This window comes from Osmia bicornis, chromosome 12 (genome assembly GCF_907164935.1).
Source record: "Osmia bicornis bicornis chromosome 12, iOsmBic2.1, whole genome shotgun sequence".
Classification (NCBI taxonomy): domain Eukaryota; kingdom Metazoa; phylum Arthropoda; class Insecta; order Hymenoptera; family Megachilidae; genus Osmia; species Osmia bicornis.
In genome coordinates, this window is record NC_060227.1 from 1,188,915 (window position 1) to 1,216,835 (window position 27,921).

Consider the following 27,921-nt stretch of genomic DNA (forward strand, 5'->3'; position numbering starts at 1 on the left):
AACCGTAGCTGTAATATAATATGCTATTTTTCTTTTAAATTCATCGTCTCTCGCGCTCACTTATACTTCTACACTGTACATATGCACAACGCATCTTTTACACTGTACATGCACACGCTCCACGAGTATCCGCGCTGCCTTAAATTAAATTCGCATTTTTTTTTTTAATTCTCTCTTAGGAATCGTCAGAACACGAGAGGCGATCGTCTTTCAACGACACGTATACACCTTGCATTGTTCCTCGTCTTATAAATACAAGAAATGGATAATAATAATAATAAACGTCAAAAAATATCAAAGTACACGAATACATATCGTTACGTTGGATCACTGAAAAATAAAAAGAAAAACTTCGATCAAGTAGAAATTAAAAATAAAATAAGAACGATTCTTTAGGATCGATTGAATTGCGTTGAGAAATAATAAATTTACCGTGTTTTGACGATCCCTAATTATACTTTTACATACGGGATTATCCTCTAGAGGCGAGCGCCCTACGCGCAGCATCAATAATATCGCAAATAGGTAAGTTTTTCCTTTTATATTACTTAATATGTTTTTTTTTTCTTCCACTGCTTCGTGTGATATAATATAATTTTTCTGGTCTATACACGTAAGCGCATTATCCTCGATAACGATTGCTAGAGTCTATGACATTATCACGCGGAACGCGACGAAGGGGATCAGAGAAATTCGGGGGGTCGGTGAGGATGAGGGAGGGATGGAAGTGTTCACCAGAAACGGGGCGACGTCAATGGTCAATGAGATCGGTCATACTGTACTCTGTTAATCCAGTACGACATACTTTTCTTTTTTTTCTTTTAAGCCCCATCCTTATCATTCTTTTTCCTTTTCGTTTCAATGTGCGGATCGGTACGTTTCTAACTAGCCTGATGTAGTAACGTTAATAATAATTGATAGCAGCGATAATAGTAGTAGTAGAGTAGTGGTAATAATAATAGTAGTAGTAGTGGTGATAATAGTATAGTAGTTATAGTAGTAATAGCAGTAGTGGTAGTAATAATTAATTAATTCATAATAATAATAATAACATAATAATGATGACAATAATCGTAATAATAATAATGATGATAATAATAATGATAATTATAATAATTAATGATAGCCATACTAATGACGATGATGACAGTAATAATAATAATAAAGAATCGAAAATAAGAATATTAAAAATCTTCTTTTATAATGTACATAGTGCTAAGATGATAATCACGATAATAATATGTTACATCCTGCTGCGGGAAATTATATTACACTAGAGATAAACACTATTATTTTCGGTAGTCCTTTCGCTCCTTTGTTACACTTTTTACTTGCTTCTTCTTCTTCTTCTTTTTTTTTTTTTCGTTTTCGCTAGAGGTCTAGGATCCTAACGTTACTTTCTAGTTCGACACGAGCGGCAGCAGCAACAGCGGCGGCAGCAACTATTGTTACAATTAATATAATACATAGGTATTTATATAGAGCAGTATTATACAAAAAACACATCACATACCGCGCGGACCCAGACTCGGTCATCGTTTTATATGTTTTCACTTTTTTGTTTTTTATCATCGTCTTTACGCAGAGATATATATCGTTAAATAATTAAAATCACAGTAGTTATGCCCTTGCTGGCTCGCTTATAATTTATACAAGTATCATTAATACCTAAGCCTTACTTAAAATAGCTCGTGTATAGTGGTAGGGGTACGTTAGCTTTTATTTACCATCTTCATTATTCCTCTGGTTTTATTTTTCTTTCATCTAATTCTCTTCTTACTTTACGAAATCGACTGTCCATCTAGAGCAACGGTAGATAATAATTATGTTTTACTGTTTTCCTAGAGGAGGGACGAACGTTTCTTTAAAGAGTTTTACGAAATGCGGTTTCGTTTCGTATCCTTATAGTTTTCTTTCTCTCGTTCTCGTGAGGAAATCGCGTGGTTCGAATCGAAGGTCTTCGGCTAAGGGCTGGGGTTGTGCCTGACTCGCTTGTCAGAAAGACCAAGAGTGACGTCGGTCGATCTCACAAACGTCGTCAGCGGTATCGGCGTACTGCGAGTCATTGGGGGTTTATTACTCTTCGAATGATCTCGCCCTCGCCAAATGATTTCGGGAAGAAAGGCATGCCCGGTGATGTTTTGCGAGCATTGACCGTGGCTAGCCTCCCTTTCGACGTAACACAACCCCGTACCTCGTCTTTTAGGCCTTACGATCTAGAAGTCGGCACGATTAGCGCCGGGATCCGTTTGATTGTCACTAATATATCTCTGGGGGAGAGATCATTCCCCTCCAGAATACTCTCCTCTTTTCTTGTACGATGCTGCACTTTGTCGTTGGGACACTCCAGGCTTCATGCCACGTGCGAAGCGTCCTACAAGTGCTTGAAGGCGAGAAGTATAGGTAGATTATAATCCAGCAGACCACTGGTTGGCCTCAAACCGTGGCAATTACGATGAGCAAATGGGCGATCTTCGCGACACGGTGTAACAGGTCTGGTGCGATCCTTGCCAAACTCTCGTTCGCGAAATCGCACGACGGGAAGATGTGGACTACGTATGCAGGCTGAAAAGAAAATTAATAAATCCCTTAGTATACATTCATACAAGTTACGTTTAATTTATTAAGACTCCAAGACTCTTAATTACAAAATAACAGAAGAGGAGATCTCTTGGACTCACCTGTTGCGATCCTGGTGCAGCAATGTTGACAATTCCAGCAGCTTGTTTCTGTTGCAAGTACATTATAAATCCGGTTTGAAGGTTTTTACTCTGTTGTAACACGTCTACCTCGTCTCGGCCACAAGGAAGAGCGAGAAGCATACAGTGTTCGTTATCCATCTGCAACAAAAACAATCGAACACAATTTAATAACATTTAATATTACAAGTATACTTGCTATGAATTTTTCTGCAATTTTATAAAACAAACCTGCATCTTCCTCGCCACGCCCTCGACCTGAGTCTGTTCCAGTCTCATTCTCTGAGCGATTCTCAAAGGTGGAGTGGAGCCATCGCTGTTGCAAGGTAGACTGTCCCTGGCTACGTTTGGATTACCGAAAACGAAATGCATTTGTACAGCAGCTTGGTCGTTCTTCAGGGCCAACAGTCCTTGCCACATGACTGGATAACGTTGCAGTAACATCTGAAACGAGTCTGCTTGCGGTGGTACTTGGGAAACGTGCGGTGGAGTGACCACTTGGTGTTTTCTGGGTCTGTCTGGGGTGATGGCTCTGTCGCTAGGTGCTTCGCTGGCAGCGATCGGATATTGAGAACGCACGTGAGCCGGTGGAGGCTCGTAAAATCCACCCCTGGCTGCTGCTGGTGCACCCGTTAACGATGGATTACTTCCCGCGTTGTACTGCGGCGGCGGGGGTGGTAATCTAGTTCCACCGTGCAATACGTAAACTTGAGCTACTTGGGGGCTGTCGGTGGTGCGGTCCTGAGGCGTTCTTGTGCCCCGTCTCAGTTCTAACGGCGGACTGTGGCTATCCTCTATGCCAGTTTCAAGTTTTGGATCTAACGGTAGATGAGGAGATCGAGTTCCTGGAATGTGGTACGCAATGCGCGGAGCTGTTAAGGCTTCTTGCTGTGCACGCAAATACTGATACTGGAGAACTTGTGGATGCATGTAATGGGGTGGCAGTTCTGCGCCTCTCGCCAGCCCTCCATAATGGTTCACAACGTCGCCCTGAATTAAAAATTATTTTCATTTAAATCGTTTGAATTTTGTTTTATTCCTTTTATTCGTAACTTGCAATTTTCGCTGCATTTGGTAGATTATAGTTAGCATAGTAAGTACCTGAGAAGCATTAGCATGATGATGGGCAGGTGGGGGCAATGGAGGACTCTGGGATCGATGCGGGGGGACAAGTCCGTACTGGCCCCCTGGTGACGGAGCAGCACCAGCACTCCCATGCTAGCCAAAACCAAGCAAAGTTAGTTCGTCGAGACACTTTTTAGACGATACACATTTTATGTAGTTAAACACACAGATTGGTTTATTAAACTAGCTAATCTACCGCGCAAGGACGAATTAAATTAAACTTGTACTTCGAGTGAGAGTGGAGGACGAATGAATATTAATCAACTTGACTTTGATATTTTTAATTTGAAAATAATAATCACACACATATTTGAAAATTTTAAATACTTACCAATGGTCCTTCATAGGTTGTTATGGGTACTCCTCGTGCCTGAGGACTCGCGGTTGGCACCATGATGCAGCCGGACATCGACACCTCCACTTTTGGTGGTTCCATCGTTACTGTCACCTGAAATAAAAATAAAAACCAATTAGATCAAGAACTCCATAAAAATCTCAACCATAACAAAATCTATAAAAGAAAAAAAAACCATTCTTACCGGTGGTTTCGGTGCTGGAGGCCTGGAACAGCTGACTCCAACAGGTTGTGGATTCAGCAGATGAGGCTGAGTAGGTGGACTGGCTACAGCACCGGCGACCATCGGTGGTACTACAGCTTGCAGCAGGTGAGCCTTCGGATTCAGTGGATGCGGTTGACCATTTATACCCTTCAGGGCGGTGGATTGAGTAACTGGTTGATGAATTCTCGGAGTGGGGGTGGTTGCCACGGTAGGTGGATGAACGTTGATAGGCAATTTCTGAGGAAGATTCACTATGGCGGATGCCTGCTGTTTGGCTGCTTGCAGCAGATGTTGCTTAGGATTCGGTGGGACACCGGTGTTGTTCAGAACCGGTGACATGGGTTGACCTTGACCCTTTCCGTTGGCTGCGTTGATCTGAGGTGGCTGTTTCGCGCGTGGGCTCAAACTGGGAGACACCACTCGACTGCTAGGTATCTGCAGATGAAGTCCTTGGACAGGCTGCGTTGGTTTTACGATATTCTGCACCACGGACTGACTTGGCACACTGGGGACCGTTGGTTTCGTAATGACGACCGGCTGTGGCGGAGGTGGCGGTGGTTGTTGTTGCACAGGTGCCGCCAATTTACTGGCGTTCAACACGTGAGCCTTCAAACTCGTAGGTTTCGACGGTGTCGAGCAAGTGGGTGTTATCTGCGGTGTCGCTGCCGTGGTCACGGCCACGGAGGTGACCGAGGTGGACGTTGTCGTCGACTGGACCATGCTGACGGCAGTGGTAACTTGAACTACAGGAGACTGCGGTTTAGTGATCACACTGGTCTGCGGCTGAATCTGTTGAGTTTGAACCGGTTCGGTGGTTTGTTCTTTTTTAGGCTCCTCGGAAATCGTCAGATTTTCCGGTTGAGGCGGTTTCGCACGCAGCACCTCGCTCGTGCTTGGACTGGCGTTGATCATTCCAGCGGTTTGTCCAACTGCGCTTCGCGAGTCACACGCGGCTCTGGGGACGGCTTGCATTTGCCCGGAGCTCGTGGAAACTGGAATGTACTGACCTTCCTCGGACTCCCTCATAGGTATCAACATTCCCGTCACTGGGTCGATCAACGTCATCGGCTCGTGCGAGACTGGCTTCTGTGTCGGTGACGAAGCAACAACCTGGCTTGGTTCCTCAACCTTTGGCGCTTCTTCCCGAGGAGGAACAATCTCCTCCTTGTTCTGAAGCTCCTGCGGCGTAGGTGGTACCGCCTCTTTCACCTTCTCCTCGCTGCTATCGTCATTGTTCTCGGAAGTTCGTCGCACCGATTTCCTCGCGCCCCTGGGTGACTTCCTGTGCTCGGTCAATTGTACGGTAGACTGTACGTTCTTAGGAGAATTGTTATGCCTGGTGCTCCTTCTGGTAGCGTGACCGCTGCCCGTGCTACCACCGACCATTCCCTTCGTTGCTGATCCACGAACCACGTATTCTATCACATCGTCGATGGTGTTTCGACTGCCATCCTTCTCGGCTAACCTTCTAGACTTCCTCGTATTCGCGGCAGGAGAGACGAACTCTTCCGGTGGAACCTCCTTCACCGCAGCTATGGGTGTCGCTGGCTGCGCGTTGGGACCGGTCAGATTCGGCACCGGAGACTTGATCGTGAGAATCAATCGAGGACGTCCGGCATTGTCTTCTTCGCTATCGTCGTGGAATTCGTAAACGTCTGCCGGCAATTTATTCTTCTCAACATGGTGCTTGCTTCCTCTAGGCGTTCTTCCTCCTCGTCTATGCGCAACGCTCGTGTTCCTGCTGCTTCGTCTGGTGGTCACTCCGCCACGACTGCCGACCCCTCGTTTGTTTTTCGTTCTGCCACGACGACTCCTGGTCGATTCGCTTTCACAGGTCTCCACGCCTTCGTCCTGATCGTCGTTCGAAGTAAAGCTCTTCTTATTGTCGCCTTCAGCCGTCGAGTCGGCGCTGAACCAGTCGGACTCGTTGTTCTTCGACTGCTCCAGCGTCTCGCTGCTGGTGTTCTGATTGTGTTGAGTATCGTCATCACCGTCGTCGTTACCTTCTCCGTCACAGAGCGCGTCCACCTTCTTTATAACGCTTTCGATGTTAACTTCCTTCGCGGACCAGTAATCGCTGTCTTCTTTACTATCGGCTGGATCTTCTTTACAAACATCAATGGCCAGAGGATCACTGCTGGGTTCTTTCAGTGGATCCTCCGCTGGTTCCTCTTCCATATCCGCCTCCTCGTTCTCCTTCACAATTTCCTCCTTCTTGATTTCTGTAACAGGCTCCGTTTTCACGGTTGCTTCGATTTCCAGCTTAGGAACGAGAAGATTATCAGGAACCTCGGATTTCGGTACGCATGGCAGTTTCTCTGATTTTATCGGATCCGGCTGTTGCTCTACTTTAGGTTTGGTGTCTGCATTCGGGCTGGCTTGATTTACAGGATGTTCAGGCTCGGCTTTAGGGAATTCCTCTTTCATCGTCGTCTCTTCCTGCTTTACCTCCGGAAGAGGTTCTTCCTTTATGATGTCCATCGGCTGAGTGGGTTGTATCGGCGGCGTTAGTTGCATGGGCTGAGCTGTTTGCGCCATCTGTGCATCGGCGTCCACTTCTAATTCTTGCTCGGCTGGTATGCGCGGTTCTAGGCACTCCGTGCTCTGTTCGTTAGGCGGAGACGCTGATACGGAAGAGATGGTGGAAGGTACAGGTCTGCTTACGATGGCCTGAGACACGGTGGAGACCAACGGAATGTGAAGCTTCGATGGTTGACTCTGGGAGACAGGCGAGTGCCTCTGACTGCTACTCAAAGGCAACGACGTGACGCATTTCTCTTCCGCCACGGAAACGGTTACTGTGGACGCGATCTGCTGCGACACTATCGGTACAACGGTCTTGATCAACGGTTGGTTGGCCGAAGAGACAGCCGTCGCGCCGATACTGTGCACCACAGACTTGTGAACCAAATGAGGCTGTCCATGGGTCACTATTACAGGACTTGGCGTAGAGGAACGCGGAACGTGCGTGGTTAGAAGCTGAAGACTCGATATCTCCTGCTTCTGCCTCGGCGAGAGTAGATTATTGTCCGTCGTGATGGGCCCTTGAATTTGTTTCTGAGATCTCGACGACAGGGAGCAGGTGTCCACCATGGAAGTCGGCTTGCCGAACACTGGACTGGACGTACTGGCATTGATTTCGATCTTCGCCGTCTCGGGAATGTACGTGGGCGGCTGATTTGGCGAAGGAACTTTCGGAGAGGTCGATGCTTTGTTCGTGGGCTCTGGAATAACAGCTGGCGAGAGTTTAGGCTCCTCCAGGCGTTGCGAGGGTTCGTTCGGATTCACAGGGAGCAACGTTTCGATCACGGATTTGCCGCCTAAGGTCGAGTCCCTGGAGCTCTTCACTTGGACTCCCGGGGCTAACGGTGGAACGGGCATGTAAGGACGGTGTGGAATATTTAACGTCAACGGCGGCAAACCTCCTCTGGGCGCTAAAGCCCTCATACCCGGAGCGTGCTGGATAACCGGTTGCTGAGTAGCAGCTGTGGAATAAATCTGACCTGGTGATTCCAACCTCTGCGTGGACACAGAGACGCTCACTGCGATTCTAGCCGATGGTGGAGATGGTTTCCCAACGGATGGCACGTGAGGACTCAGAGCAGAGTTTCGTGACCACTGTCCGTTGGGCGACAGAGGCTGTAAGACTCTGGGCGATAACTGTGACGGTACCAGAGGTGGAATCCTGGATGGAACTAACGGAGGTAGAGGTGTCTGATTCGAAGAGGCCGAAGTGGAGACTGCAGAGATGTTTGGCATTCTAGGAGAAGCTTGTCGCATCGGTACCATTTGAGATTGCGGCGACACAGGAAGTTTCTGATACAACGATTGCACGCTGATGGGTGGCCTGGGACTAGCCGCGGCAATTCTAGGCGTCTCACTGGTGATGGGCACGCTGCTCAGGCCCAAAACTGGCGGTTTGTACTGCGGAGGTGGAGACGTCGAAGCACGATGGGCATGTACAGCTATCCTCTCCGGACTAGCTGCGCTGACGTTCGTCTCTACGCTCTCCAATGGCGCTGCTTTGGCCGATTCTCGAGGCTTCTCGTTCAGATTCCAAGAATGAGCGATCACGGTGGTCGGTGGACTCTGCGGTTTGGTGGTCATGGACGTTATGCGAGGTTCCACTGGCTTTTCAGTCGAAGCTATGGCAGGTGCGATGGTGTTGACGGTTTTCGTAGGAGATTTATAGAACGATGGAATGTCTGGGGTTTTGGGTGGCTGCGTCAAATCGAACGTCTCGTAATTCGGATCCTCCTCCGTGTCGGTGTCTATTTGCAGATCGTGTTCGCTTTGAGGAGTGTCTGGTTTCATATCTGCCTCGCCTTCTCCGGTAGAAGCGTTCAGACTCTCGACAGCCTGTTGCATCTCTTCGACGTCCTCTTGAGGCGTCTCGGCTGATGCTCCTACCGCGTCATCCGCTTCCGCGTCTTCCTCTTCGCCCTCGTAGGAGAAGTCTTCCGTAGATCCACCGAAAGTTTCTTCCAGCAACGCGGCCACAGCGTCTTCGGTTTCCTCCTGAGAAATCGCCACTCGTGGTTTGTCTTCGGTTTGAGCGGGCGGCGTCGTTGGGGCCGCGACTTCCGGCTCCTCCCTTCCACTCCGAGACTGACAGCTGTTCTCGCGTTCTTCCGGTTCCGAGATACTCTTCACCGCGTTCTCGTGGATGGTTTCGTCGATCTCCATACCGAAACCAGGAATGAACTTGTCCTTCTTCTTGTCCGGCTTCGAGGTCTGAATGCTGCCAGTCACGACCGGAGGGGTCATCGAAGGTACCGTTGGCACGTTGGTCGCCACTTTGGGAATCGGGCTCAATAAAGTATCTCTGGGTGTTGGTAAGGTTGGCGACATCGTCTTAGGAATTAATGGACTGCTGGCTCTGGGAGGACTAGGATCTGCACCCAAATAGGGTAACTCACCGCTCTTCTCGTGATGATGGTGGTGATGGTGGTGGTGATGATGGTAATCCTTTCTACTACGCTCCTCCTTCGACTTCTTCCTCTTCTTCTTCTTCTCTTTAATCTTTTCCGGAATGGCGGACGGAGTGGATGGTTCGACGCTGTCGTTGTCGTCGGTGAATCGGAACACGTCGTGGTCGTTGCTTTCCGTACAAGCCACGGCTGATTTCGGAGAATTTGGTAGACCGAGAAGCTTCGCCTCGATTTCCCGTCCCGCTTCGGCCAAATCCACGCTGTTCTCGTCCTCGGGTTGATGGCGGCGTTGTTTCTTCTCCGCCTTTCGTCTGACTCGATCCACGTCCAACACTGGACTATGACCACCGTCACTGTCAGAGGCGTACGTGTTGTTTTCCGACGCGATGTTACCTAATCGATTGAAGAACGTGTTCGATGGACCATCGTCAACCTCGTCCGAAAGCGGGCCAAAAATATCCTCCATCCGTTGCGAGTCTCTGGCTTCTTGTCTGTTCAACCTCTTCCTCCTTGCCTTAGCCTTTTCTTCTCCGTTCCTGTCTCTCCTCTTCTCTTTCTTGTTCCGTTGTTTCTTGTCCGAGCGTATCCTCTCCTCCGTGTTCTCCAGAACCGTGGTCCCCGACGTCGGCGTCGTGGCGACGTTGATAGTCTCCGACGTGTGATTCGGTCTACAGTCCGCGTTGCTCGTCACGATGTTAGACTTGTTCTTATGCTCGATGTTCTCCGAGGAATCGGTCTTCAAACTATCCTCGTTGGACATCGAGTTCTTCTGTCTCTTCTGCTTCTTTTTATGCGACTTCTTACGCGAGTCCCTGTCGTGGTTGTTCACCACGATCGCCGGATGATTTCCATGGAAAGGAACGGAGATTCGCTCGTCGTCGTCGGACGTGCGTGGCTCCTCCTTCACCTTCGGATGAACACTATTACCAACCACGTTGGTCGTCTCGAGAGGATTGTGCTTCTCTTCGGTATCCGCGAAGCCGAGATCCACGTCGCTCTCCAAGAACCTCTCGGTCTTCACCACCTTTCGAATCTTGTTGTTGAACGATTCCTCCTCCTCGCTGGTGTCCGAATGAATTCGAGATCGGGAACTCTTCCTGGACAGAGACTTGGCCCTGGCCGAGTCGGATTCGGAGGTTGCCTCGTCCTCCGTTAGAGCCTTACTGGACACCGAGTCGCCATCCCACGATGTACTCTGCTTCTTCTCTTCCCGTCTCGCTCGACTCTGCTTCAGCTGCGAGAATTTGTCTTTCAGGCGTACCTGACGTTTCTCCTCCTCCAGCTTCTGCATGTTCTTCGTCGAACGCGCCTTCACTTTGTCGTACATGCTGATGTAGGCAGGCTCGTCGTCGACGATATCGAAGATGGAATGCTTCTTCGGCTCGTCGCTGTCCGTGTCGGTGGCCGATGGATGCCTGGCCACTTGCATCTCGTGAGTGGACAACGGACCATCGTCCACGTCGCTGTGCAAGTTCAGGGAAGACTGTTGCTGATGATGCTGTTGCATCTCCCGCGAATGATTCGAACTGACCGTGGTCTGCTCGCTCGGCGAGTTCGAATCGTTGCGCTTCGAGAGATCCAGCCTCGATAGAAACTCTTTATCCGACTCGTGGGACACTCTTGGGCTTCGTTCTCTGGATTCTTTCTCCGAGCGGTTTCTCTTGCTTCGTTGTTTCTCCTTGCCGCCCTCCCGATTGTTCTCCCGATTTTCTCTGTTCTCCCTGTTCGATTCTCTGTTCGATTCCCTGTTTACTTCGCTGTGAGTCGATTCCCTGCCGTCCTGGGTCTGCGTTGATCCGCTACTCTCCTTGCTATCGCGAGATTCTCTGCTCTCCCGACTCGAACGATGAGAATCGTTGCGATGTTTACGATCCTCCGATCTTCTGTTCTGTCTAGGCCGATCTTTGCTGTCTCTACGGTGTTCAGAAATTTTCATACGTTTCGCTTCGTCCTCCGTCGGTCCATCCTGCGACGAACATCGCCGCTTGATGGACACGGGAGCTGGAGAAATCTGATTCTGAGATTGCGACACAGATTGATGGAGATGATTTTCGGTGGGTTGTCGTCTACTCTCGTCACGATCCCTCTTATCTTTGTCCTTCTCCTCTCTGTCTCTTCTCTTTTCGCGTTCAGACTTTTCCTTCTCTCTTCTCTCTTGGTCCTCACGCTCTCTTCTCTTTTCACGATCGTGCTTTTCCCGCTCGAGCCTGTCTCTCTCCTCCTTTTCACGCTTTTCCTTCTCGGCTCGTTCCCGTTCTTCTTTCTCTTTTCTTCGTTCCCTTTCTAGTCGTTCCTTCTCCTCCCTTTCACGCTTCCTTTCCCTCTCCAATCGTTCCTTCTCCTCTCGCCTCCTCTCGCGCTCCAATCTGTCCCGTTCCTCTTTTTCTCGCCTCTCCTGATCCTCCCTTTCTTTCCTGAGGCGTTCTTTCTCCTGCTTTTCCCGTTCTACACGAAGTTCACGCTCTTTTCTTTCACGTTCTTCACGCTCTCTCCTCTCTCGTTCTTCTCTCTCCCTACGCTCCTGGCGTTCTTTCTCTTCCCTCTCTCGTTTTTCACGTTCCAACCGTTCCTTTTCTCTCCTCTCTTTCTCTTTAGCCTCGTTCTCTTCGCGTTCCTTTCGTTCACGTTCACGTTCTCTTTCTCGTTCTCGTTCCCTTTCCTCCCTCTCTCGTTTGTCCTTTTCCTGACGTTCTTTATCCAACCTCTCTCGTTCTCGTCTTTCCTCGTCCTTTTCTCGTCTCTCCTCTCGCTCCTTGCGCTCCTGTCTGTCACGATCTTCTTTCTCCCTTCGTTCTTGCCTCTCGCGGTCGTCCTTCTCCCTTCGTTCCTTCTCGTCCCTCTCTTTTCTCTCGTAACGTATCTCTTTGTTCTCCTTGAACTCTCTCGCGTGACTGTCCGAGTCGCCGTTATCATTCACCACGGCGGAATTGTCTTTTTCCTCTCGATCTTTGCGACTCCTCTCAACGTCCGCCTCCTCTTTCCGCGATTTCCTTTGACAATCCTTTCCCTTGCTGTATTTCGACTCTCTGCTGCCGTCTTTGCTATCGCGCGAGTCTCTGCTCTCTCGGTTACTGCTGCTGATCTCCTTCCTCGGACGAGACCGAGAGCTATCGTTGCTGGACGAAGACAACGAGGACAAAGACGATGAATTCGAGGAGGGCGTTGTGGAAGACGGTAGCACCGAGGAGGTAGTGGACATGGAAGTTTGATACTGACTATTACTCGACAAGGAGGTGGAGATAACGGTGGAGGTGGTGGTTGCCGGCGTGATAACGGTCGTCATCAAGGTGGTGGTAGTTGTGGTTGTCGTTGAGACCGCTGTCGTCGCGATCGGTGTCGAGAAGGAGGCCGTCGACGAAGCGGTGACCGCGGCTACCAACGAAGAGCTCGCGGAACCGCACAATCCTCGTGTCGTCGAGGCTCCAAGAACGTGAATACTACTTACGCTACCGTTGCTGCTAAGAATACTACTCGCTGACGCTAAACCACTACTATTGCCGCTACTGGCTGCCATTCCGCCACTAAGACCAATTGGTAGAGAAACTGGTGGTAATTCGGGACTAACAGTCTTGATCGACGTACCAGGCGTGATGGGGGTGGCCGGTGTCGGATGGACGCAGTTGTGCTGCGCCGTCGACCGTGGGTCCGTCTTCAGCATGGACGACATGGTGGTCGTTAAACTAGAAGACAGAGACGTTCCCGTACCGATTTGACTGGTCGTGGAGGCGCTACTGGTCGGCTGTACCGGCGGATGACTAGGAAATGGATACTGCAGGCAAACCTTACTAGTGCAGCCTCCGCTCGAGGCGAGGCCGCTTGCGCTGCCGATTATCGAGCTGACGTTTATCACGCCAGTGAACTCTCTCGGTTCGTACTTCTCGCTAAAGTTCTCTAAACGTTTCGAATCCTCGTCGAACACGCTCCTCTTGGCAAGAACCGACTTGACGATGTCGGACGGCTGCACCTCGTGTAGATCCAAGTCGAGAAGTTTGTGACGAAACCTGAACCGTTCGGACGCGGTGGCGTCGAGTTTCGCCAACGCGTCGCCACCGGCCGCGCTAAGCGCTCTAGACCCGGACCATTTCTCGTACTTCTCGTCGAGGGAGCGTATCCTTTCTTCGAGGCTAGGTGATTGGGGAGCGGTCTCGCTGTCGGAGCTCGTCGGACTCGGGCTGGGATGACGAGGCGGTGGCGAGGCCGGCGGTTGGGGTGCGGTTCGAGGACTGGGTGCCGTCGAGGACAAGTTAGCGCACGGTGGACTGGTCACTTTCGCGAGGTTCCCGCTACTCGAACGATTACCGCCGCTGTTATTGCTGTTGCTACCGCTAGCGTTACTACTGCTGCTGCTGTTGTTGTTGTTGTTGTTGTTGTTGTTGTTGTTGTTGTTGTTCAGCATCTGAGCCGCGAATCTTGGCAATGGCAACGACAGGGGTCCATCGTGACTCCTCTCGCGAAACCGCCTCGGCTCGCTGGGTACCAAGTTTTCGGGCCTCTCGTCGACCAGAGGTGTGCCCGGCCGCGATCCGTCGTGATGTTCGTGATGCCTTTATCAGAAATGAATCGTCTCGTTAATTTCATTATTTCGTAACAAGTCCTTCTAACTGATCTTCTAATGCTGTATTCGTTTTAAATATATATTCTTTTTTATCTACGGTGAAAGACGCGTTTCGTATGTTTCTTACACGAAACTCAAGATCGGTTCAGCATTTCTCTGCTATACGATAACGGGGAAACTTTAAGCTCCAGAGGTCAGCACAGAGAGCGTTAAACTAAATGAAAATCGTTTTATTTTTTTTATTTTTTTTAGCGTTTATTGGACGAAGATCAAACGCCCCACGGTGGACCTCGGAAACGGAACAGAACAAACAACACCCGAAACATGTACGATCTATTTTTACTATCAATTCATTAGGGAAGCAACGCATACCTGCTGGTAACATCGCGTCGTCGTTTGCAAGGTCCTGGACCCCTTCCCTCGCAGCTTCCTCTCCGCGTACCGTGATGGACCACCACCTTACTATCGCTAACCCGTCGAATGTCCATGCCTTTCCTACTGGAGTGCGAGGTGACGAGCAACGACGCGATCTCAGGCTCGTCATCCTCGCACAGTATGGTGGTGGTGGACGCGCCGTCGAGTTTCGCGCGCTTCTTCGGGGCAAAGCCAACCTCGTCGCCGCTGCTGTGGCACTCCTCCAATTGCTCCAGCAGATGGACACGCTCCTTCTGCAGGTGTCTGATATCAGGTGGTGGGAGTAACGGGGGCGGTGGGGCCGGAGGATCCACACTGGTAACGACGCTTTGCACCGCGTGGCGACGCGACGGTGGAGGACAGTCGTCGTCGTTCAACTTCCCGTCGCCGAGCACGCTGCTCTGATAATCGTCGTGACTGGCCCCACTACCCTGGCTGAACTCGTCGTAGCTGCGGAATCTTCGCGGTGCCGGCTCGCTATAGTCGCCGTCGTAGTAGGTGTCCTGATAGGATCGCCTACTGCTACGTGACATAGCGGTCGGATGCGCCGGACTGGCGCCAGGTGTGCTTCCTCCTCCAGAAGCGCGGGAGTAACTCGCCGTTCTCGACCTCGGGGGCGTCTCGTACCGGGTAAACCTGCTACTCGAGTTTGACACCGTCACCCCTGAGTCGAAACTGCTACGCTCCCGCCTGGAAGGAATCCTTCAAATAACGAGTGTACTTGTATATTACGTGTTCTTAGAATGCGAGACGCGGCTGCACCCAACTCTCAATTTACCGTCGAGCTTATAAGCCAGAGTCAGCTTGGCCCTGGTCGCAACTGTTTTTAATTTACTTTTCGACTATTCAAACTGAGAGTTGAGTAGTGTCATTGTATAATTAAAGTGTCCCTACGAGGTATCTTACAAACTTTCTTCGGTGTATTTACCAGTGGAAGTCTAATCAGTTTTAGAGGGATAATTAAAATTGTATTCTTTATTTTAATAAATTGAATGTCCTTCCCCAAAGAGTATTCCAAAGTTTCATCATTCTTTTCCTTTCATTTTATTTCAAATATAACTTCTTTAACGCTTATCAACTATTGTGTATCTTTTCGCTTATTATTTATTTACAATGCTTCGAGATATGACGAAAGAATAAACATACAAAATTATTACAAACAATCGTGTTTTCTTACACAACACCATTTCCTGTTTGCGGACATTCGTGCCGCGTTTTCATTCATTAAAATTTGAGCAGGAAAAGTTTTCTAGTTTCCAGAAAGCAGAAATGCACTTTTAAATTAAATGCAAGGTCGAGCGTGAAAAAACGCAAAGCAAAGACAACGAATTGTCATCTGGTCGCAAATACGTGCAGTATCTTATTTTGGCACCGAATTCGATAACACAGAGATCTTAATTCGTGACGCTGTTGCCTCCGAAAAACATCTACCAAATATTCCAGAAAATTTTGTCGAATACCTCGCCAGAAAAGATTCTGCGTTATTTTCGAAAGAAAATTCGGAAGTGCGATTCGCCTAGGAAGAGAGGCTCGAGTGGAACCTGGAAAAAATATACGTACGAGACATCGAAGGTGGTCGCTGACGAAGGTCTCGTGTCCCAAGTCTTATCACTGGCGATACCCTGTCGCTCTAGGTGCTCGTAAAACGTCTCCTGGCATTCTCTGGAAGCGAAATCGACCTGAAGCCGACGACCGCGAAGGGCCGCACCCCTCATCTCCTTCACGGCCGCTTGAGCGCAGCTGATTTGCTCGAAGAAGACTAAAGCGTGGCCACGCTCGCGATCCACCACGACCTGATTTATCGGTCCGAACTGATGGAACTGCATGTTCAGGTACTTTTCCGACATACAATCTAGAAAATCATTTGGAACAATTATTATCCACCTACCGATCCAATTCAATGCTAATTCTTTTTATTTATATATCCACCCTTTGCGCTGCAAAGAATCGTTTTAGGCTTTTCTGATTCGAGTCTGATTGACAAGCTTATTAAAATTAGTGGAAGCTACTTATCGTTTGTTACGCGCTTTTTAGTTATGTTTAATACATGCAGCAGAAGGTGAATAGAGAAATTAGTTTGAATCGCATTCTGTTTAATAAAGTTCGAGCCTGGTCGGGTAGATCTACCCCCATAGGAGAGAAAGTTTTACGTCCAGTTGGTCTCGCAATTGTTGCAGAAATCAATACGGTTCTTTACGATAATTACCTCCAATGCCGTCAACCCATACGCAGGAGGTGGGCATCGATTTTCCAAATCCAAGTTTTATTCGATTCGCGCCCAGGTGTTCGCCGTCCATCGATCGCATTGCTTTGACGACGCTACCGATGTCGGAGTATTGGCAGAAGGCATAGCTCGACACAGCGCCTTGTTTTTTAATATCTATTTCCTGCAATATTCCCGCAAAAAAGAGATGTTATTTACCTTCCCTGGATAAACATCCTTAAACGATTCTCGATCGTCCGCAACTAGTTTTCTTTTATAACACGTTGACTGCACGTGCGGAAAGACAGTTGTACATCTCGTACGTCATACAATAAATATGAATTATTAAAGGTATTATAGATTAAGTTTTTTAATTAAAGCTGAAATTATCAGAGTATTCTTCCTATTCTTATTTTTTAATTATCTCTGTAGAATAATGATGACACTTGTGGCGATCAACGTGTTAGTTTCAAAATTGTATATTTTTTATTTTCTTCTTTTTTTTAAATAATAAATATAATGAGAAATCATTGAAAACACGCTCCTTTTATTTAATTGAATAGCAAAAAGTATTAGTTCCTCGATAAGATGATCCTGAATTATATCGAATAATGCTTTTAATATTTAATTATTCATAGAACGTGATTAGCTGTTTACAGTAGGCAGGTCTTAAGTGGACAGGCATCCATTTAGAAGCGTCACTTCTGTTCGAAATCTTAATATCAAATAAACGAGGCATGTTATTCGCCAAAGTATTAGCATAGACGATTAGAATTTTAAAACCTCTCCCGTTTCGCGGAATCGTCCGAATGATAATATCCTTTTACGAATATGACACACGAAAAAGAAGTGTGTATCGAATCGATTCGTCATACAAAACCTTGGCTGAAAGCAATTCCAAAATTTTCCTCCATCATTTTTTGAAATACACGTGTTTGAGAAATCTCTAAACTAACGTTTCTATATTCCATCCACTTCGAAAGGGAACGAGAAAAGAAATGAAATGGTGGTGGGGGGGGAAGTTGAAGGATGTTATAGATCCAACTTACTATTATCTCGCCGAAAGGCTCGAAATGCTTCCTAAGCTCAGACGCTGTGACGTCCTTCTCGAGGTTGCCGATGAAGAGCGTACGCGTCGCCTTCGGATGGTACTCGTCGAGCTCTGCCTCGTACGGCCTGAACTCGTTGTCCTCGACATCGTAACCCTGATAAGGGGCTACTTCGATCTTGCAGCCGAAAAAGAGCTTATCGTGTGACACCTCGAGGGCTTTCTCCACGTCCTCGGGCTTCTTGAAGCAGACCAAGGCGTACCGATCGCCGGCCGCACCGACCACCTTCACCCAGGTTATTTTACCGTGCTTCTTATACTCGTGAAAGAGACCGTCCTTGAGCGAGGTGTCGCTGCTGCGTGCCGGTAAATTACGCACGCATATAGCGAGCGGCCTGCGGTCCTCGGTGACGGCGGCATTTCCGGTGCGGTGCGGCGAACTACCGGGCGACGTGCTGCCCCCGGAAGTGCTGCCGGCGGAACTACCGCTGCGACTACTGCTGCTGCTGCCGGAACGGCTACTGCCACTCGGCGAGCTGCTTCCGCTTCGCGATTTTCTCCGCTGTTTTTTGTGCTGTCGTAACGCACCGCTGCTACTGCTGCCGCCACCTCCACCGCCGCCTAGTGGAACAACACGACGAATGTAATCTACACACGTATAGTTTCGTTATTGTTATTTTCTCTCCCATTCTATTGATCCTTCGTACTGTGTAATTATTATTACTAGCTACACAATTTGACGCTAATTAACCCGGCTCGATTCGCCAAACGCGTCCTACCACGTCCCGCCCTCCGTTTCGTCAACGTGTAGGTGTACAATGGGGGTTGCAACGTAGGCTTTCTGTAAATGGGAGTATCGGTAGAGGTAGAAGTCTATGACCATTTTGATTTTGGAAAAATCTAGAAGATCCGTTCCTTTAAGTAAAGAACAAAGAAGAATGAAGATAGTGGTCAGTTTCTTCCTCTACGTTTCCCATTAATCAAAAGAGACCTATGTTGCACGCGAGTGTACGTGGATTAATTAAAGTCGCGAGCGATTGTCATGCTTTGGATTTCGTAGCGGTACCCCAATAACGAGCATGCATAACGACAGTATCGCGTGGTACCCCTCTGTTGGCGGGAAATCTGACTGAGCAGACGCCGCGATTCCCGCGCAAAACGTTGCCGAAGGAAGGCGCAGAAATATCGAATCGTGTGTTATTTTCGTCTACGTGTCCATTTCGAAATCACGCTCGTGTCTATTAAAGATTCAACGGTAGCCGAACGATCACTGGAAGGAACACCTGCCAAACGAAACAACAACCAGCAGACGTGAATACGGCAGAAAGGTGAAAGGATTACATAACTACCGAATCTTAATACCAAAGACGTTATCTCAGACTCATAAATCGTCGAATGTCTGGACAGCCTTGATCGGCTCGACCACGTGTCGTCGATCGCGAATCACGAACACAATTGCCGTCGACCGAGAGCATGGAATCGCGCGCACATAAGCATGGTAGGTGTGAAAGAGAGAGGAGATAGGAAAGGAAGAAAACACGGATGTATCCAGGTGCAAAAAGACACGCGGAACGTGGACGCAGACGCAGACGCAAACGCAGACGCAGACGCAGACGCAGACGCAAAGGTGGAAGAAGCAAGCACATAAGAGATAATATACATAGTATAGAGAGGCAGGAGTTGATGCATTAGGTAGGTATAAGGGCAATTACCTTGCTCGTCCTGGTAGGCGTCGTTGTTGGCAGGCGAGGGTGGCGGCGGTGCGTTGCCGTACCTCGAGGTGGTCGACTCGTACGCCGACCAGGATGACGGTGGGAGGCCACCGCGATGACGATCTAAGTGGGGCGGGGGCGGCGGCCCGGAGGCATACGGGCCGGTTCTCGAGTAGAGCCGATCCCTCGCCCTGGTCGATGTCACGTGGTAAGAGCTGGCTGGAGGTGGACGGCCGCGGGGTATGTAGCCGCCAGGATCACCGGCAGAAGGATCAGCCGGATGGCCGCCAACGACGACGCCACCGCCGCCGCCGACACCACCGACACCACCCCCGGATACGACCCCTCGACCGCTTCTCTCGCTGCTATAGAAACTGCCGTGCGAGCCACGCGACTCGAAGCTCTCTCCTCCTCTCTCTCGTTCTCTCTCCCTCTCTCGATCCCTCTCCCTCTCCCTCTCCCTCTCCCTCTCTCGATCTCTGTCTCTCTCCCTCTCCCTATCCCTGTCTCTCTCTCGATCTCTGTCTCTCTCCCTCTCCCTCTCTCGGTCCCTCTCTCTGTCGTTAACGCCACCACCGACGCCGACACCAACGCCACCGCCACCACTGCCGCTGACGCCGCCGATTCCGCTTCCGACGCTGCCGCCTCCACCGCCGGTGACTCCGACGCCGACGCCGACGCCGACGCCGCTGCTGCCACCACTACCGCTGCCGCCGCCGCCGCCGCCGCTGACTCCGCTGACAACGCTTCCGCTGACGATGCCGGAACCGACGCCACCGCCTCCTCCGACTCCACTGACTCCTCCTCCGCCGGTAACCCCGCTCGGTCCGTGATCCTCCGAACTTCTGCAACACGCGACGCTCGCGTTAACTCTCCTGCTGAAATCATACTTGGGCCCTAACGAGACTGGTCGCACCGTAAATTTCCGTTTCACCATTTATCAGATCATCGTGTACGAAGAATTTCTGTTTTTACGTATCTTAAGCAAACACGAAGAATGGCTGACCCTTTCGATAATATCGGTGCCAAGTATCAAGTTCTATTAAGATTAGATTTTATAATATTTTTTGCCAGGATCGCAGAGGTATCCTACTTCTATAGTTTTATTAATGGGGAATTTAAAACGAAATTACTCCTAGATCGCTTAATACTAAGGACATCAATCATATCTCTGACGCTATTGGCGCCAGGTGAACATTATCCCACGAGCTTTTCACACCCGCTGGTCGGCTCGTTTCCTAACGTCAAATCGCTAGAAACTTGGATACTGATACGTCAATCTTGCATTATTAAATTTAAAATGAATATGCACGAAGGATAAAACGTTCCTTGATCCCATACGTCATAAGATCATACGACTCTCGTGTCAGTATAAGATAATATTCTACGTTCTCTAAATGATAAAATTTGATGGGATAAAAAGGTGTGATAAAACGACACCTATGTCGCATCAATTTCAAACTTAAAATTTCACGAAAATCTCACTCTTTTCTTCTGAATCGTTCAAATGAAATTCCTAGAATTACCTATTCACAGCTCATCGGAACGATCAGAAGCAACTTATGCAAGTCTCCTCTACTATTTTATTCAAGGAACACGCGACTTTTCCAGTCATCTCCGAGCACGCTTCTTCCTACATCTTTATCGTAAACCCGTCGGGGTCAAAGTTCGAAAACGTGGCCGGTTATCGCGATGCAACCTGGAAGTTCGCTCTGTAAGTATCCTTGCTGGACGGTGTTTATGCGACATGCATATGTGGATCCCGTCCCGTGTATTCGTCGTAACGACATGCAAGGAGCGTAATCGCGAACGAAGAATCAACCGGCCTTTCTCCTAACGCCTCCTCTCTTCGTGTTCGTTCCGTTACCATACGGCATACGGTCACCGTGTGGCTTATCTCCCACCTTGGCGTGAAACTTCGACCTGAATCTCTTTAAAGGCTGGATTACGCGTGGCCGTTTCGTTTCTCGTTTCTCGTTTCTCGAACGATCTTGTTTGCCCGCGAGAGGAACAGAGGCACGTTGCCATGCGAGCAGAGAAATTTTTCCGTTAACCGGACGACAGCCTCTTTTTTTTCCCTTCTTATTTTTATTGGAATCGCTTTTGTTCCATCGAACACGCACCTTTTCATCGAACGACGTTCATTTGCGCAATGCACGATTTCGTGTGCCCTCGTTGGACGCCTGTGTGGCAATATTTCATGTGAACGCAGCACGATTCGATGATTTTGTAATATTATCATGGGTCTGTTCTTTAGATAATTCTTGCGTGAGCAATTAGAGTTACCACGAGTGCGTGTGTCTTATAGTATTTTAACGCAATACTGTATTTTATGTTTTTTTTTCATTTTCTCAATTTTACACCGTTTCTTTAAAAATTATTTCTCTCCCACATCTGAACTCTTCCTTATTTAAGGTTTCTTATATTTTGAACAATATTTGTATGTTACAACATTCCGACGCGTTGGTCATCGCTAGCGAAAAACGGTTTGTACGCAAATAAACATGTCCACCTTGTGCAATTTAACCAAAATATGTTTCACAAGATTTCTTGCAAAATCATTGCGATAATACCGTTCAGTGATAACATTTTCAGCGAAACATTTTAATTGTGACACATAATATGATTGTTAAAATAAAAACCGAGTAAACTATAGAGAAAATCTAATATTTTTCTCTGGTGTATTAAAACAAAAATTGTGACCATAAAAGGCACGGCAAAATCTCAACGACGCTATCAATAAAGTTACTGATAGCAGCACCTCCAGATAGAGGATACGGTTATATGTAACGCATTCTTCTGTTCGGTCTCGCCTGGGTAACGTGATCAATTCCTTTTTATGTTTTTTATCAGAAAAAAAGGCATGCAAATATCTGCAAACGAATCCACAGTCATTGGTTTGCACACGAAGGACAAAACGATATACGGTATCAGTCACGCGACCGATGGCAATTCGATACCATCGATGCGGATCCGTTGTGCAAACACACGTCCTCGGAAAGTCCACTCGGTAGACGATCTGACCGTTGTTCAGGATCATATCAGTCTTATCGATTTGACCTCGTTATTTAGAGATTCGTGCTCGAAAAATGTCAGATAACAATATATATAAAAAAAGGGGGGGTACTCGAAATCTTGCATCGTTATAAATGTATCGAACGAGAAACTTGAGGTTAATGTCTGCATTAACGCGATACGAATGGAGCATTGATACGAACGAAGCTTATCTCGTAAATAAGGGGGTTTCTAGAAAAGAAACATTTTTACAAGGTGCATTTTATTTGTAACACACATTATTTAATTACTATGCGAGATATAAGAAAAGATATGTACTATGTGTTTTCGTTGGAAGTTATAAAATTAGTCTAGACGTCATGCGAACTTTCTTTCGGTTAAGTATATGCGCGAGCAATTTTGTACCGGATATCAGTGTTTAACTGTTGGAAAGCGCCACGTTGTTTTCCTTTGTTATGACGGACTACGCACAGGGTTTCCTAGAATCTCGTGTTTAAGTTTGTTATAAAACAGTAATTGGTATATGCGACATGGCTACCGATAAGATATTTTCAGGGTCGTGTTATTTTATTTGCGACCACTCGTTAATACCGAACACGCTGGAACTACCAATCTTTAAATAAAAATATTCATTAACATATCATGCGATACCATGTTAATAAATGTTATGTAATCGGATACGTAATTGGTCATTAAAATTTTGTCTGCATAATGATCGTTTCGTTAAAACGAGCCAGACCGAAAGTCACATATACACGATGTACTTTATACCGACGTGGCCATTCATATGTATGATTCATATGCAAATTGTAATCCTTATTATTAATTCGTAAACTTTCAACAATGATGTCACCGTCCAGAGGAACAGATCAATCTACTTGTTTGATAATTATGACGATAAGATGGATAATTATATATCTATTTGAGAAACACTTAAGAAAGAGCATTGTATACTTGTAGTCATCAATTTGAACATAATTAGTGGTTCTCTATCTACAACTGCTTGGATAAACAACGAACATTAGGATTTAAACCTGTAAAAAACATCGATGACTAATGATCATCCATTCGAACTTACTGAAAAAGAATATTATAGATTATCCTACTATTTTCAGAATAATAACAATCTTTAAAAAGAACAATAGCATTCTAATTCTTAAAATTATTATCAATCCCAATGGACACGGGTTCATAGTCTACCAACTACGTAACTGGTACTTAAACCACCCCCACTCATTGTCAGTGCGCAGTCGCCGGCGCATGCGCAGTTGTACATCGCTATAACCACGTCGTCACGGTCACCTGAATTTTCGTGGAAACGCGACGCTGCCACGGGCGCGAATAAGGTATGCGGTAAATGCTGGCAGAATATTGCTATTATTTTTCTTCAGAATATCAATAAAATGGTGAATTCAAGAAGACTACCGACGGAACACACAGGAATATAAAAATCTTTACTGTCGCTCCAAGAACAGCAGAGAAAAGTAGCTTCTTCGTTTAATGGACGGGGATTTAATCGGAACGCGTACGGAGACCGGAATAGCCGGGACGGAAACCGACACCGTATATGTATATCACGTGGCCTGGTAAAACAAGTGCGTGGCAAAAAGATTTCGAAGTTCGAAGAGTGGCACCACCGTGAATATGGATTACGACGACGGACACGTCAATGTGCCAACGAACAATAACATGATAACCAGCCTTCGTTGATCGATTATTATCGAGCCAGTTTATTTCCATGAACGCGATTCGGTGTGGGGACTACGTGGTGGCTCGTGACGAGCGATATTGGTATTATTGTATTACGTTGCACCGTACGATCTACGAGAAAACACGAGTACGATCTGCGTTCTGAAAAATAAGCAGAAAATATGGCTTCGTAGGTGTTGTATATACCGAAGCGTTTATTAGGTTAAGGCCTGTGGACGGCTATAGATTGTTCGCCACATTGGTAATGAAAATTGTTTCAATGAGTTTGTTGCATTATTTCGAAGGCGACGAACGAATACAGAGGGGAAAATTATTTTAGGAATAAAGCTGATTTATGGAACTCGTTATTAAACGAACAATTCGAACGCGGAAATGAATTTTATCGGGTTATTCCTTTGTCCGCGGCATATTTAACGCGTCGCGTCGGTTTGCTTCAATTTCGTTTAAATCTATTCCAAGCCATGGACATATATTTCAACAGAATAACTCTGGAAGCGACGGAATATATTTTATTGAGTTATTAAAACGTTCGGTACGTTTCTGGTAATGGTCGGTAGTACAGGAAATTAAGGCTCCTTATTGATGGCGGTCATTTATCGGTACTCGTGTTGGCCGCCATGTATAAAAATATTTATACGTAAAATACATGTATATTTAAAAATGGTAACGAATGAAAATGACTCTGTGGTCGTGTACCACGTCACTCCCAAAGTATTCATTTTTTAAAGGTTAATATAAATTCATTATTTTCCACAAAATGTTGCAAAAAGTTTCAGAACACATCTGTGTGTACAACGTCCGAGTTGAAACGAAAATAAGCATTATGAAACCACGGGGTCGAGTCAACCTTGACCGTAACACTGCAAAGGTTATAAAAAATACAAGCAATAATATTCATACTGAATCAAAAGTATTTTTATCCTGGCGCCAAATTATTAAATAAATCTATAGCAAAGACCGAGGTAACGCCATTGAAAAATAACTGCGTATAGTTTGCGCGCGAAAAAATCAAAGTTCGATAGTTTAGTCGATACAACAGCTTCGAGTTCGAGTTCGATACGATCGAGATACGTTTGGCCACAATGGAAACACTTCTCTGTAGCGATTGCTATCGAAATCGCGGCAACACAATATTGTATCTAATACGAAACGACACGAAGTAAACATTTTTCGTTATTCTTATCTGTTTAGCATTTCAGAACACAAGTACTTGCTTTGCACTCATAAACTTTATCAATAAATGTAACTCTGAACTTCAGACTCTTTTTATTCTAGAGTTGTAGAGCACAATTAGTAATTTAAGTAAAAGATCCAAATTTTATCACACTACTTTTACTGCGAAAATATACTCCCACTGATATTTAAATGTACACCAAAGTGTATTACCGTATCATGAAAAATGACTTACGATATTGATAAATGGTTAGAACAGTAACGTAACATTTATAAAGTATTTTTAAATAATTTTTTGCTCTATTTCTTTCAAAACGACAGGTGCAAGGTTAAAGTTATCATGAAACAAAAAAAAAAATTAGAATAGACCGTATGTAAATTTTGTTAAATGAAAGAGAGAATGGGGAACAGCCATTCGTCCGTAACAACATTTCACTGTCGTTTTACCTGCTTCCTGTGTGACGTGCGATTTAATTAATTCTTGCAACGTGACTCATCACAAAAAGCAAACATTTATATACGTGTCATTTCACCAACCAAAATATCCCACCACCTTACATGAGAAATAAAAACTTGTTGAATTCCTTTGGGCTAAAAAATGATGAAACTTTTCAAATAGATAAGGGCTTCATTTTTGAATATCATTGTAGTTCTATTTAATTACGTCTAACTTCCTATTGATAGTTTTAATAAACAAAACAGAGAATAAGTGCCTCCTAACGATAAGTGTCGACCAGACAAGATTCATGATACATATACAGGGTGTTGAAAAAAATGAAAGAAATGAAATTTACCCGTGCGAGGGAAACCTGTGCTGTAGATGCTGGGGCTCGTAGTATTGTGTGGTAAGGGCTCGTTCGTCCAAGGTATGCTCAGTCGCGTGGGCCTTCGCTGCGGACTTGATATCCATGAACGCCACCGTCGCGGAGGCACCCCCGGTGCTGCCTGAGGAACCGCTGCCCCCGCCACTACCGCCGCTGCCTGAACTGGAACCGGAACCACCCTCGTTGCCATCTCCGAGGGAACCACCGGAACCTCCGTCCACGGGGCATTCTTCGCCCCGCGGCAGCAACTTGACGCTCTGCACGCGTCCATACCTGAAACATTCACAGAAAAATCCAATTTTAATTACAACATTTTCCTAAGAAATTCAACTTGCTTATTTGATAGAAGTAGATTTTTCTGATCAATCAATTCTGTAAATAGAGGTTATGTAATCGACGATAACATAAAAGTTCATGATACTAGTAGTATATGATAGATGGATGTCTTTGCAAATATTGTAACACACCAAGGGAACGTCAGGTCTTTGGGGCATTTATCTTAGGCCATGACTTCATAAGATTGCAAAACTTAGTGAACATCTCACTAGTTAGATGAACTATGCAACGTAGGCATATAATATGAAGTGATAAAAAGAATGATAATAACGACGAAATGGAATGAAACTTCAGTAGAAGTCTTTCTTTGCTACGATGGAAGAAAGACAAGTTTTTATAACTAAATTGACGATATCCATACCTCGGTATATGCTGTAATCCTCAATAATCAAGTTACCGTTACCGCGGAAAACTCAGAGAGTCAAATTACTCTTTTTCCAGCAGGTGTGTAGGTTTATTTTTCAAGAAATGAAACAGTACGCTCTTTATACATTTTGCTTCATTGCAATTGCAAATCGGTAGGCTTAAAGAAAACGCGCCTGTTTTTATCCTACAGAGAAGGGAGATATTGAATTTCGACGAAATTAAAGAAAACAAAGAGGCAAAGTTGTTTCTGGCACACCCTATGTACAGAAAGCTCGGCGCGGTAGCAGAAACGGACTTACTAGGTGAGGTAGGGTAACCGACAGGAGTGGGGAGGGACGCGCGCTGATTGGTCGATCCGGAGAAGAATACTGTGCGCAAGCGCAAAGACTTCAACGGTTTCAGAGTATCTCGGGGAGTTGTTCGTCTAATCTCGCGTGAGTCGCACGTATTTTCTTGTGCGTTCTTCCGAAGAAAGCCTCTGTTTTTTTTCTTCCGGACCATATTATACACGCAGCTTACAATAATACCAACGGAAAATGCATATCAAAATAATCCGTTGTTTGTTCTTTACGCTCACAGGCGTCAGTATTAACGCGAGGGAGAATGCGCGAGAACTGGGCGACACCTTGGACTGATAGTTCGCTTGGATTAACTGCGCAGAAAGTATTTGTTAGGCCGTTACGAAATCGACGAACGGTGGATTTACTTTGTAAAATAAGGAAAATACAATGGAGGACACGTTCAATTTGTCGCAATATCAGAACGCTTCTTTATATTTCGTGATTATGTCGGATAGTTTCGGAATGGGGCGTGGTCGCTCTACCATATTGCGTGTGATTCGATGGCGAGAAAAAGGCACGCGAACTCTTTGTTTAACGGCTTATTATCTTCCTCGCTGTTGCTCGTCTTCCTTCAAATATGTCGAAAATTTGTTTAGCGTGTTGAAACAGTCTGAAACCGTGTGTAAGAAGAGATTACGTTTTCTAGAACGATTTCTGATTCGGCAACTCATTTTCGGACTTATCTCTCGATTTCTCTTCGACAAAAGGAGAGGTGGAACGACTGAAACGAATAAGTTTTAATATCACGACGTACGCATCTTCTGGAAGATTGTTCTCACAAAATGGCAGCCGCAACACCTATGTGCCGTTCACACGCGATTCCTGCAATCATTCTCATTCCACATTTCGCGCGTTTACTTGTAATATGGCAATTTACGTTGGATATTTGCGGATCATTTAACCGTGTGA

The 27,921-nt window shown here is 46.6% G+C and overlaps 1 protein-coding gene across 1 annotated transcript; it reads right to left on the reverse strand.

Moving 5' to 3' along the window:
* Positions 1–1,176: 1,176 nt before the first annotated feature.
* LOC114874985 (protein split ends) lies at positions 1,177–19,724 on the reverse strand. Its single transcript, XM_046288227.1, has 11 exons — positions 19,248–19,724; positions 17,536–18,156; positions 16,491–16,670; positions 15,845–16,136; positions 14,243–14,986; positions 4,364–13,859; positions 4,156–4,272; positions 3,801–3,917; positions 2,931–3,689; positions 2,682–2,840; positions 1,177–2,565 (listed from the first exon to the last, which is right to left on the reverse strand). The coding sequence occupies exons 3-11, from the start codon at positions 16,588–16,590 to the stop codon at positions 2,437–2,439; spliced, it is 11,913 nt and encodes a 3,970-aa protein (XP_046144183.1). The 5' UTR covers positions 16,591–16,670; positions 17,536–18,156; positions 19,248–19,724; the 3' UTR covers positions 1,177–2,436.
* Between the last annotated feature and the right edge of the window lie 8,197 nt (positions 19,725–27,921).

What these genes read in the sequence shown, in the direction of transcription:
- LOC114874985 (XM_046288227.1), bottom strand. Translation starts at nt 16,590, where the DNA reads ATGCGATCGATGGACGGCGAACACCTGGGCGCGAATCGAATAAAACTT. An exon ending in CTCCAGCACCGAAACCACCG is followed by an intron (nt 4,273 to 4,363) that starts GTAAGAATGGTT and finishes TTTTTATTTCAG; the next exon opens with GTGACAGTAACGATGGAACC. An exon ending in ATCATGCTAATGCTTCTCAG is followed by an intron (nt 3,690 to 3,800) that starts GTACTTACTATG and finishes TTTTTAATTCAG; the next exon opens with GGCGACGTTGTGAACCATTA.